The sequence below is a fragment of the Doryrhamphus excisus genome, linkage group LG6 (genome assembly GCF_037039965.1).
Source record: "Doryrhamphus excisus strain RoL-2023G ecotype Guam linkage group LG6, RoL_Dexc_Guam_v1.1, whole genome shotgun sequence".
NCBI classification, from domain to species: Eukaryota; Metazoa; Chordata; class Actinopteri; order Syngnathiformes; family Syngnathidae; genus Doryrhamphus; species Doryrhamphus excisus.
In genome coordinates, this window is record NC_136362.1 from 12,872,211 (window position 1) to 12,886,139 (window position 13,929).

The window sequence follows — 13,929 nt, forward strand, 5'->3', positions numbered from 1 at the left end:
ACTGTTGGTATAATGTGCTTTTAGCACACAGACCTCACAGCTAGGAGACCAGGGTTCAATTCCACCCTCGGCCATCTCTGTGTGGAGTTAGCATGTTCTCCCCGTGCATGCGTGGGTTTTCTCCGGGTACTCCGGTTTCCTCCCACATTCCAAAAACATGCTAGGTTAATTGGCGACTCCAAATTGTCCATAGGTATGAATGTGAGTGTGAATGGTTGTTTGCCTATATGTGCCCTGTGATTGGCTGGCCACCTGTCCAGGGTGAATTTATGGTTCAGTTTATGACAGCAAGTCTTTCAGGTCCTGAAGCAGCAAACAGCCTCAGACCATCACACTACCACCACCATATTTTACTGTTGGTATAATGTGCTTTTAGCACACAGACCTCACAGCTAGGAGACCAGGGTTCAATTCCACCCTCGGCCATCTCTGTGTGGAGTTAGCATGTTCTCCCCGTGCATGCGTGGGTTTTCTCCGGGTACTCCGGTTTCCTCCCACATTCCAAAAACATGCTAGGTTAATTGGCGACTCCAAATTGTCCATAGGTATGAATGTGAGTGTGAATGGTTGTTTGTCTATATGTGCCCTGTGATTGGCTGGTGACCAGAAGACAGCTGGGATAGGCTCCAGCATGCTCACAACCCTCATGAGGATAAGCGGTAGAAAATGACTGAATGAATGAATGTTCCAGACTAGTGAGCGCACCGCAACATAAGCCACACCCACCAAATCGTCGTTATATACAGGTGTAACACGAGATATTTATACAGAAAGACACACGTATAAACCTTGCAATCCTACCTACACTCGTTGTTCCCAGTATCACTCTTTAGCTCGTTAGCCATTTTGATTTGAAGAGTGGTAACACCTTCACACCCTTTTTCCCCTGTCCTGGTGCAAGTCTTCAAGTTCTTATGTAGTAAAGTGTGCTTATTTGTGCCTATGTTGCTGTTTGTGCCTCACTGTTCTCCCCCTTAGGAGCGTAGTTTGGAGTTGCTTTTTTATTATTTTGGTTAGCAGCATATTAGCTTTCTGATACTGGCACCAGGGAATTGAGTCACAAATGAGTCATTCAAAATTCATACTTTTTTGACTGACTTTTTTGACCATTCATCTCAACTTTTGGACTGCTAGCTACATATTTGAATTAAACCAGTTATTATTATTATTATTTGAATGAAACTGTGTGTTGCTAATTGTGCACCTTGACTGCATTTGTCTGAAGGTATTAATTAGCCCCTTGGAAAAAGCAACATAATATTTGGAGGACACTAGCATTGGCATAACAAGAGGAAGATGAGCTTGTAGCAGCAAGCTCGCTGTCAAGTGTCAGTGGAAGGAGGCCGGATATGAAGGCATGCATTTCCATTTTTTTTTGTGAGCATGTTTATACATTTTCCCTAATTGATAGCACATTTTAGATGAATGTAAGCTTTACAAAATCTGTTTCATTCAGGTGGATGCAACGACTCAAAAGTTATGGAGTGTTTAAATATATAACACCATCAAAATATGTTCGCTATTTCAAAGCACAACAAAAGCTCAGATGCTGTTGCTATTGATGACCTACTTGACATATGCAACAAAAAGCTATCCAAAGAAAACGATAAGGTACACAAAATTACAGTAGTTAATGAGGAACAAACTCACCACCAATCATTAGTTCCACAGTAACTACTCTAAATTAGTGTGCCTTAGTCGCTGGGCACTCGAGTTTTACTGTAATTAGTTGTGCGGTACTCGAGTCACGGCTTTTGCTAGTGTCCAAACGCATTCAATGTGTGTTCGATCTAGTGCATGTAAACGCATCTTTTAATTGATCAGTCCTTATTCGCACATTTTGGTCCACTCACTAGTTCTGAACTTGTAACCCTCGAAACTTTCCAGACTGCCCCTCGTTGTTTTTTATGAGTGCACAAGCAAAATATAGCCATGAATTATACCAGAGATGATAAATAGCCAACGCCGGTCTATTGGACTGTCACATAAAACATATTCAGTCTTTATTAGACTCCGCCAAAGCAAGTAGGCAAATACACAAGGAGGCTGGGGACAATGAATTTACTAAGACAAGGAGGTGGTGATGGCTTAAGTTCATAAACAAAAGAGTAGCTGACAGCTCGGTCGGCGTTGCCAAGATACTGTTGCCGTGAGCAATAATCCCATCTTTGTTCACAAAAACAATAAAGTCAGGTACTTCAGTAAGTCCAAACTATAGGTTGAGAAGGCAATAACAGTGGCATACAAGACGTGCAAAGAGGGAAATAAGAACCTTTCCAACTCCCTCTAGGTGGTTGGTAAATACAGACTCACACAGCAGATTTACACTAGCAACACTTACATACACTGCAACTCGGTTTTACAGGAGTTCTGCTTCTGGACTACTGTGGAGGTACGAATTTTATTATTATTTTTTTTTTTATGTTGTTATGATTTATTCGAACCGGTCTTTTTCAGGGGGGGTTGATTATACAAGCAAGCTTAAATGGTTTTCTCCATATTTACCAGCATAAAAGATGTAGTTTGACAGCACTTATTACGCCAATAGAGTAATCCCTCGCTAATCCGACTATGATAAAGTAGGATTCCTTATTTATGAAATGAATATGTTCATTGTTAGGGCGGAGAAAGCCTGTTTACAAGTTTCTAAATATGTTTTTTAAACATTACTATAGCCATCTAAACACCTTTACACTCGTAATACCCAATATAGTAGACATGTATGTAAGCCATTTAAGACATAAATAAGACTTATGTGGGGGGAGAGGAGTGAGTGGAATTGTAGCTTTTAGCTTTACTGTAGCTGGGTTACGGCTGCAACACAGCAGTCGTGTTTTGATCGGAAAAATCTTAAGTCAATTTGATCACCTGTTGAAGCTTCTGATTGGACTGTTTGTCACATCAAAGCTAATGAATGTTGATATGATTGCAAGGTTTATAGTGTGTCTTTCAATATGAATATCCCATGTTACAGTGTGGACACCTGCAGCTTATAAATGTGCTATGTACTATGTGTCGCTTATATTCCAGAATTTACAGTCATTCCAACATGCAATAAAAGGCTATTGTTCCAGCGATCAAGTCTGATGCGTTTGTGTCTCACCGAACATGATCGTGACATTAGCGACAGCTCTTGACAAGTGTGGAATACGACATTCCAGAATTTGAATGCATCTTCTCAATGCCTTATATTTGTATTGTGGTTAATTTAACCATTTTTTATAACTGAATTAGTTTGAATTTGCATATTTTTGACTAACAATTCAGTATGATTTATTAATTGAGTTTTTGAAAAATCGTGAAAGAGTGGAGGTGGAAATTTGAAGTGTGAAGTCGAGAAGGACAACCATATTGGTCATGGGTGGCCAAAGTGCAGCAGCTTGTTTTTTTATTGGCCCGCAGCACATTGTAAAAATGGTAGAAAAATATGAAAAAATAAATAAAAAAACAAGCAAAAATTTGAAAAACAGACCAATTTAAAGAGAAGAAGTTGAAATGTTGATGCTAATAACTAATACTAATAAATAATACTAATAAAACAGCTTTTTCGTTATATATGTATAATTTTTTTTATATATGTATAATTTTTTTAGCATTTTTACAAAATTATAAAATACATAAAAATATCAAAGTGGCCCCTCACACCCTTTGATTTTCAGTAGGTTTGGGCACCCCTGTTCTAGGTAATGCCAACTGTATATTTCTCATAATATTCAGTTTGATGCAGTCCAGTACGCTACAACCACATGCGTCTCATGGTATCAATGTATTGAGCAATGTAAATCATAACGCTGCTTAGCTCATGCTTTGAAAAGCAAATCTAACCTGATCAAAGAGCAAAACAAAGCAGGTGGTGTCAGTCTGCAATAAGTTATACAGTGTAATTAGTTTAAGGGCCGACTCTTCTGCCAGCTTTCTGTTGGTGAAACAGCCCACTGCCCTAGGGTCCACTAAAGTAGTGAGACAGATGGATTGAGTGGGAGTGTGTGTGTGTTTTAAGTATGCCTAAGAGAGGGAGCGAGAGGCATCTGCCGAAAAGGCTATTCAACCATGCCCGCTGCCTTTTAGTGGATATTTAACACCTCGGTACAGGACTGGGCAAAAGTCTTAGGTCACCACGAGCTGTGTTGGTTTAGTGATCTCTTGCACGGCACTTGTTTTACATAATAATAGAGAGGATGATGCAGATAACACAATATAAGTGATGCTCAGACCAAGTATTTTGGTGAGAATCTGGATAAAGATGAATATTTAGTAACATATTATTGTGTCAGTCTATTTCAAAGTGGAAAGATCCGTTTTTTTGTCCTATCCAGCAGATAGTATTATTGATGTAAATGCTTTTACATGCGAAACAGATTTACTCTGTCAGGGAAGGAGCAGGAGGGGATAGAAAAGAAAAAAAGGAACAGAACAGAGGGATGAGTGTGGGGACAAAAAAAATTGTTTCTGATCTTTTCCATTCTTTAGTTATTGGCAGTAGAACATAAATAAGTTTCAGGAAAATATCAGTTACCAACTACAAAATGGAGGAGAAAAACATTTTTTTGTGTGAAAGATACATTTTAAGCATAACTTTCTGTTTGACACAAATGTTTTTTTTTTGCTTTTGAGACAACTCAAATATCTGTACAACTATACAGGGAAGGAGCAGGAGGGGATAGAAAAGAAGAAAAAGGAAAACAGAGGGACGAGTGTGGGGACAAAAAAAACTTGTTTCTGATCTTTTCCGTTCTTTAATTATTGGCAGTAGAACATAAATAAGTTTTGGGGAAATATCAGTTACCAACTACAAAATGGAGGAGAAAAACATTTTTTTGTGTGAAAGATACATTTTAAGCATAACTTTCTGTTTGACATAAATGTTTTTTTTTGCTTTTGAGACAACTTAAATATCTGTACAACTATACAGGGAAGGAGCAGGAAGGGATAGAAAAGAAGAAAAAGGAAACAGAGGGACGAGTGTGGGGACAAAAAAAAACTTGTTTCTGATCTTTTCCGTTCTTTAATTATTGGCAGTAGAACATAAATAAGTTTTGGGGAAATATCAGTTACCAACTACAAAATGGAGGAGAAAAACATTTTTTTGTGTGAAAGATGCATTTTAAGCATAACTTTCTGTTTGACACAAATGTTTTTTTTTTGCTTTTGAGACAACTCAAATATCTGTACAACTATACAGGGAAGGAGCAGGAAGGGATAGAAAAGAAGAAAAAGGAAAACAGAGGGACGAGTGTGGGGACAAAAAAAACTTGTTTCTGATCTTTTCCGTTCTTTAGTTATTGGCCGTAGAACATAAATAAGTTTCAGGAAAATATCAGTTACCAACTACAAAATGGAGGAGAAAAACAGTTTTTGTGTGAAAGATACATTTTAAGCATAACTTCCTGTTTGACACAACTCTTTTTTTTCTTTTGCGACAACTCAAATATCTGTACAACTATACCGATGATGTTTTACATCAAAATGACAATTTATTTACCAATATAACACCATGAAATATTTACAAATTTTCACATTTGGAACTGAACTATGTGTGTGTATGCATGCATGTGCTTGTGCATGCGTTAAATATGTAATCTTCTGTAAGCTGCACGCCACTCCTCCTTCCTGTCACATGTGATTTGTCCGTTAACATGATCCCTGCCGAGCTCTTATCCAAAGCACTTGCGCCACCTAGTGGCTGTTTTTATTGCTTAAATCAATTAATATACAGCCGGATTGTTCAAACCACAAATCTACTGGTGCATAAGACTTAAGTCAGAGGCAGAGATGAATCGGAAGTCAAATAAAAGAGAGTGTCATTTGTGGCAGTCTGTCTCTTGTGGACAAGTCAGGAATTACATGTCCTGTATCCCTTTTTTTATTGGCACCTACAGTATCTGTAACTGTTTCCAAGGTAATTTTGTAGTGGGGAAATAACACAGAGGTCATCAGTGTGTGGATGAGCTACAGTGGCTGCATACAGGCCATCACCATTGTGTGGGGAAGCAACCCTGCAAGGTGCTTTAATTAGCCTTGAAAGGAAAATAGTGCTAATGCAGCTCATTTACATCAACAACCGTACGGGTTGCAATTACCTCTCTTCCCAGCTTGGTGCCATCACATTAGTTTGGAGGGGGGGTGTACCAAAAATAAGGTCTATATTTTTCACACTTATGAATTAAACCGCTGTCTCGTATAAACATACATCTCCATATAAGAATGATAATGACTACACTTCAGTACTCCTACGTTTATCGGTTCCAGACCAAATCAAAATTTCTTGGTTTAGAGTATAGAAAACCTATTAGAGCCCTGTAAATGTGAACTAACACCCCTATAGTGGCCTTTACACTCATATTACCCAATATAGTAGACATAATCAGAGCCATTTATGATGGAATCTTATGATTAAGATTTCGGGAAATGGGGAGGACAGGAAGTGACGTCAGTGGTTCAGAGTTTTGTCTTGGGGTGACTCATGACTGCAACAATAGCCTGTGTTATTACTATGTTTTTTATGATCACATTTATTTTTTTTTTTATAATATATTCACTATCTCTCCGCTGGACATGTCCCAAACCATCTCAGTCTGGCCTCTCTAACTGTATCTCCAAGGACTATAACTCGTTCCTGATCCTATCCATCCTGGTCACTCCCAATGAGAACCTCAGCATCCTCATCTCTGCTACCTTCAGTTCGGCTTCCTGTATTTATTTGTTATTATTATTATTATTATTATTATTATTATTATTATTATTATTATTATTATTATTATTATTATTATTATTATTATTGTTGTTATTGTTGTTGTTATTATTGTTATTGTTATTATTGTTATTGTTATTATTATTAAGTATTATGTGCCTGTTGTGAGATTCAAACCTGCAATAAAAGGAAGTCTGATGCTTGTGTGTCTCATCGAACATTACAGGGACATTACTGACACCTAGTGACTAGTGTAGAATACTACAGTCCATAACATCATATATTTGCTTCAAGATGCATACTTTTTGACTAATAATAGGCTATATTCAGCCTTATTATTTATTTGATTTATTTAATTAAGATATATATATATATATATATATATTTTTATTTTTTTTTTTTTTTTATGTGATAAAGTGAAGCCAAAAAATTTGAAGATGGATGTACAATAGAAATAATTACCGGAATTCGACAACCGCACAATCAATGATAGCAGCTAACAATAATAGCTAACCTGTGCAAAATTCCAATCATTAGCTGACAACAAATATAACTGGTGCGTTTCTGATGCCAGACTTTTTAATTTGGTAAACAATACACCTTTATATCCGGCATATATTAGGAATACTGCATAAAAGCACAAAACAATCCTGTAGTAATCAGGATTCAAACAAGTGGTGACATTTGTCTCACCATCCCAGGCCCACTGAGAGGCCATTAGCATCCTACCTGGCTTACCTGTGCCGGTTTCCATAGAAACAGACATGCGGGTGGAAGGTGTTTTCGCACTCACCTTTGAGCCTCGGCAAACAACAGGGTGTTCCCTTGGGAATAAACAGCCGGCTCGTCCATTCCGCTTGTCACCGCAGGCTCTGGAGCCTGCCGCAGATAGGGGATGTTCTTCTGTTGACAGTGGGATATTTGACTTTCAGATAGAGACAAGCTAGCTTGTTAGGTGGATATCTGGCCCGGGTGGTGGCTGGGATCAGAGTTGGTATGTTCTTGAACGCAGCCTCTCCCCGGAGATCGTTCAGCATCCCAATTAACATCAACCTGCAGGGTGCACGCAGGCGGCAGACTCGGTAAGGGGACCATCGACTGGGCCCAACAGACTCTTTAGAAATCATTACAAACTACTTCTCGTTTGGATTTGTTCGGCGTATGAGCGTATATGAGCATATATACTGTATATATGGCTGCTTGGTTATGATTATTATACAATACAGTTTGTGAAAGAGCCTCTTATTGACTAATTGTCTCTCTTGGTCTTTTTTGCAACTTTTTGTTCAGTTTTCCAACTTTCTTCTAAAATAATCTTTGTAAATGTTCTTTTTGTAATATTCTGACTTTATTCCCATGATAGTGTAATTTCACAAATTAATTTACCAAAAATGCGAACTTTATTTGTCATAATTACAATTTTTAATGTTTTTTAATATACTGTCATTTATTTCTACTAAAATAACATTACTATCCCTCATAATGTTACAAGTTTACTCTCATGAAATTGCAACTTTTATCGTTAGTATACGACATTTTTCACTTAATGTTTTGACTTGTAAAATTGTTATTCTTGTAAAATTACAGCTGTTTTTTTCTGTCTGCCGTTGTTGTATTTCAGCTTTCTTCTCGTAATTATAACTTTACCACAATAATTTTACTTATTTATATATTACAACTACATTACAACTAATTTACAACTACAGCTTTATTGTATTTTCTTTTTTCTCATAATTACGATTTAAAAAACTTTTTTTTCTTTAATATTTGATATTTATTCTCATCTCTTTTTTCTATTTTTCTGCTGCTTTTGTTGCTGTTTTCTTATTATCCAACTATTTCAGCTCTCGTCTTTTTCTTGTAATTTTACTCTAGATTAAACTCTATGCTGCTGAAATGACATTATTAATCCTAATAATATTACAATTTTATTCTCAGAAAATTGCAACTTATTTTTTGTTAGTATACAGCTTTTTTATCTTGATATTTTGACTTTACTGTAAAATTACAGCTAATACTGCTGACTTTTCCATTTTTGCTGCTGTTATTTTTATTATTATTTTTTTGTTAGTTTTCTTGTTGAATTAGAGTTTTAGAATGCCCAGCTGGCCACTAATGGCCCACGGGCCACACTTTGGACACCTGTGCTTTATGATTAAAAAAAAAAAAAGAAAAAAAAAATACCAAATGTTGTCAGAGATTAAAACCTTAAATCTTTAGCAGCCCTGTATTATGACCTGCAGGGCAGGGGCCTTGACAAATGTGGCTATGTATCATGTTTTAAGGGCTATAATGACATGTAATCACAGTTACTGCAATACTGAAAATGTCTTTTCATAACTAGGATCATAAGAGCTTCCGGTGCTTTGATTTTGTCACCCATATCTCATCCCAAGTGCAACATGAAATATTTATCGCGGCCTCTCAAAGTCATGGTTGTCAATGAAACATTTTATGTTGACTTGCATTTCCCTTATAACACGTAATGTACAAAATCATACAAAAAAGGAAGGAATAAGATCTGTAAGATCTGATTGTATAAAAGATCCCATAAAAAGAAATATATTAAGTATGTATAGAGCACCTTAGGGTAGTGGTCCCACAGAGATCATTTCCAAACAGATAAAATATCACTTTTAATAACTTCTCACGCAGCATAATTTGCTGCTTCAGAGCAAATATTGTCTTTCTCATAAGTTCCCCAGGTTATGGATAGAATTGTGAACAAACTCGTTTGTGTACTCGCACGACAGGATCAAGGGCCCACAGGCATCATTGCCACCATTTTGATCTTAGAAAAAGAACATTTCTTATGTGCTTTTACTAAAGCTAGGTTTATCATTATTATCATCATATATATTATTATGATATACCATGACATATAGCCAGTTGTAAAGACAGCAAATCCCGCTGCGTGGAAGCCGTCCTGTTAAAGCGATGGTTGGTCTCGGCCACCGTTCTGCAGCTCAGTTTCAGCGTGTTGGTCGAGAACATCTTCATGTCGAGTTAGAATTGTTTTTTTCCCCACAACCTCAGAGAGTTCTGTACCATGAAGCGCTATGCTGAACTTCCTGTGAGCAAACTTAACTCAGCTGAACACCAACAATCCACAAGACACCTAATTGGGCCCAATAAAATGCATTTTAACATAAGATTAGACATGAATGGCTTTAATAGCTGTGTGTTGAGTTATTTGGAGGATACAGTAAATTTACACTCTTCTTCTCATTGGTTCTTTACTCCTTCATAAGTGACGACTATAATTTGATGTGCTGTATTCATTAGTTCCTCATTAGTTATTCATTAGTTCCTCGGTAACTACTCTAAATGGATGTACCTTAGTATCTCAGTAACTACTCATTAATTAATTAGTTAATCAGTAACTGCTCTAAATTGATAGTACTCTAAACTCCCCAGTAACTACTCATTATTTTCTTAGTTCCACAGTAACTACTCTAGGTTGATGTGCCTTCGTCATTAGTTTATCATTAGTTCTTTAGTAAATACTCTTAATTGATGTACCTTAGTTCCTCAATAACTACTTGTTGGTTTTGTAGTTTCACAGTAACTACTCTAAATTGATGAGCCTTAGTATCTAGGTAACTACTCATTAGTTATTAGTTCCCCATTAACTACTCTCAATGGATGTGCCTTAGCCATTCGTTCCCCATCAGTATCTCGGTAACTACCCATTAGTTCTTCATTGGTTCCTCAGTAACTATTCTAAATTGATGTGCCTTAGTTCCTCAGTAACTACTTGTTAGTTTTGTAGTTTCACAGTAACTACTCTAAATGGATGTGCCTTAACATATCAGTAAATATTCATTAGTTCTTCAATAACTACTCTAAATGGGTGTGCCTTAGCCATTCGTTCATCGTTAGCTCCTCTGCAACTACTCATTCTTTCTTCATTAGTTCCCCAGTAATTACTCTAAATTGATGTCATTAGTTCCTTAGTAACTACTCATTAGTTCAGTAGTTCCACAGTAACTATTCTAAATAGATGTACCTGAGTCATTAGTTCTTCATTAGTTCTTCAGTAACTACTCTAAATTGATGTGCCTTAGTTCCTCAATAACTTCTATAAATTGATGTGCCTGTCATTAGTTCCCCAGTAACTACTCTAAATTGATGTCCATTAGTTCCTCAGTAACTACTCATTAATTCAGTAGTTCCACAGTAACTACTCTAAATTGATGTACCTGAGTCATTAGTTCTTCAGGAACTTCTCTAAACTTATGTGCCTTAGTTCCTCAATAACTTCTAAAAATTGATGTGCTTGTCATTAGTTCTTCAGTAACTACTCTAAATTGGTGTGCCTGTCAATAGTACAAGGTTCAAGTTCAAGGCACCATAAACTCATATTAGAATGATACAAAAAACAACAATTGCTATATGTGTATATTAAAGGAATGACTTCATGTTGCCTGTGAGGCATAGGGAGCTCCTCCACAAAGCGACAGCCCAGGAGCCAGAGCGGATCCAAAGTGACGAACATGATGGTCACGATGTTCGGACCCCGGTGGCGGTGTCAAGTGTCGGGGAAGACCGAGCCATCCTTTTGGGCTTCAGCATGATGGCCTTCTCTGTGCTCATGTTCTTTGTGGTCGGCATCACTACGGTCAAACCTCATATTAACAGGTACCCTGCAGTCCCACTGGAATAAATACTACTACCGCTCTGCAGTGGTGTACAACTGCATTGTATTGTAATAAAAGGGGTTTGCAAAGCAATGCTGTTATCTACAAAAGCAAACATATTGTTATTGTTATACTTCTATAAGGAGTTCCAAACCTTATTGAGCATTTATGTATTAAAAGATCCTTATTGTCTATTTTCCCTTGAGAACTGTAATAAAAATGGTTGTTGAAATGTACTCACTTCTGTAAGATATTATATAGTAAAACATCCCTTGGAGCAGAACACTAGGAGAAATATCTGGCATCATCCTGTGTATGTCCTCTTGTGGCTTCTCATGAACTTCCCCCAACCTCTTGTGCTGCAGTAAGTGGGAGGAAGAAGACAGATGCATGCTGCTGCACACTGAAATCCTGAATGAGTGGGTCGACTGCAGAGGCGTGAGCACCATACCGTGCCTCACGGTGACCGTTCAACTAGCAGCCTCCAATCAAAGCGCCTTTCTGCATTTTGACGAGGAGTCTGTGTTGCTTACGCCCAAGGTAGGCATGAATGAAAGCTTTTTGGAAATAGTGTACAGGTTGTGGTGAATCGGTTCCAGAGACGACCAAAAAGTACGATTAAATGTCAATAAACAGAATCTTTTTATTAAAAAGTAATTATTAGAGCCCTATGGACATGATATAACACCCCTATAGTCACCCTTACACTCATATTACCCAATATAGTTTCATATAATCCGAGAAAATAAGCCATTTAAGACATAAATAGTTTCGATAAAGGTCCTCCGTGTCAATAAAATGTCAATAAACAAAATATTTTTATTAAAAACTCATTATTAGAGCCCTCTGGATATGATATAACACCCCTATAGTCACCCTTACACTCATATTACCCAATATAGTTTCATATAATCAGAGAAAATAAGCCATTTAAAACATAACTAGTGTTTCAATAAAGGTCCTTCATGTCAATAAAATATCAATAAACAAAATATTTTTATTAAAAACTCATTATTAGAGCCCTCTGGACATAATATAACATCCCTATAGTCATCCTTACACTCATATTACCCGATATAGTTTCATATAATCCGAGAAAATAAGCCATTTAAGACATAAATAGTGTTTCGATAAAGGTCCTCTAGGTGGACAGGAAGTGACGTCAGAGTTTCAAAGCTGGAGTACGGCCACAATAGCCCGTGTTGTTATGATGATGATGATTATTATTTTCATTATTGTGATGCTGTTATTGTGCCTATTGTGAGATTTTCATTAGTTTCAGTAATAATAGGTCTCAATCAACCACAAAACAGCAATCAATTATTAATTGATTTTTTTTAAACCACAATAATGTGAGGGAGCGAAGGACAACTGTATTTGAAATCGAATATTTAATCCCACAAAAATGTTAACGTCCATTCCTTTAGTTCAAGCTGCCAAAAAATGTTTTCTTTCTAGTGTTTCTACGTGCCCAAATGTCAGATGGACCAAACAGAACTTGAAGGTGAAGTCCTCAAGGTGAAAAGCAACTTGGACGCTCAGCTGGGAACCACCTCGTCATGCTTGACGGACCCCACCAGGCACCCCGGGGACGTCATCTTGAACAGAAAGTACACTCTGAAGAGGACCCTGTTGGCTCTGCTGTGGCCCGGTCTGATGCTGGGTGGTGGAGCCCTGCTGGTGGGCTTGGTGAAGCTGACACAGTGCCTTGCTCATCTGTCCTGTGAGATATGTAGCATGGCAGCAGGGGGTAGGCTGACTGCAAAATACACCCACAGTAAATTCTATAAAATCATCCACAGGTCCACTGTGTCCTCTGCGATGTGACTTTCTGGATTCTGCTGTCAGGAATTAAAACCATTTGCAACTACAATGAAAGCAGAACTTCCCCTTTAAATTTTATTCAATAATTGCTCAAATATGTTGGTAAACTTAATATGGAGACTTTACATTTTGTGAGTATACTCAGCACACTGGTCTACAAGCAAAATGCTTCAGGAACAAAAGTAGTGACATTTACTTGATTTAAGTCACTAATAAAGTGCAGATTGGCTATAGTTTCCAACATAAAGTCAAAGTAGTACATTTATGCAAAATAAGCTAAAAATGGTAGTACAGTGTGTATACAAGGAACCGGTTCTGTCTGCACATTCCTATACATTCATTTCAGTTTGTCTAGAGTTTGAAGAAATCTCATCAACAGCAGCAGAAATTGACTTTTGCATCCAAATTTCTTGGAAACTACAAGGAAGATAATTATAAGCAGCTGGTAACAAAACTCCCAAAGTCCTACAAAGTCCTTGACAAGTGCAACTTAAAAATATTATTTTAAGTATACATGCCTAATTTTGATGCAAAACAATATGAAAATAAGTGAAATTTAGCCACTTTTATCTCGGAAGCAGATCGAGTCCAAACGTTTGTAGACCAGTGAGCATTAATCTGCTTTTTTAGCAGAATTAGCATGATGCTAACTCTGTTCCCTCGGCGGCAGCAGAGATGCTATGTCATCTCCATAGCAGCTGCAGCTTCAGCGGAAAGCACCTCCAGTGATGTTGAGATATGTCCCTCCTAAAACAAATAAAGAATATTTCTAAT

The 13,929-nt window shown here is 37.2% G+C and overlaps 1 protein-coding gene across 1 annotated transcript; it reads left to right on the forward strand.

Annotated features, from left to right (window-relative positions):
• The first annotated feature begins 7,687 nt into the window (after positions 1 to 7,687).
• On the forward strand, positions 7,688 to 13,920 carry kcnmb3 (potassium calcium-activated channel subfamily M regulatory beta subunit 3). Its single transcript, XM_058068293.2, has 4 exons — positions 7,688 to 7,773; positions 11,132 to 11,332; positions 11,697 to 11,871; positions 12,790 to 13,920. Exons 1-4 carry the CDS (start codon positions 7,688 to 7,690, stop codon positions 13,156 to 13,158), a joined length of 831 nt encoding a protein of 276 aa, XP_057924276.2. The 3' UTR covers positions 13,159 to 13,920.
• The last annotated feature ends 9 nt before the right edge of the window (positions 13,921 to 13,929 follow it).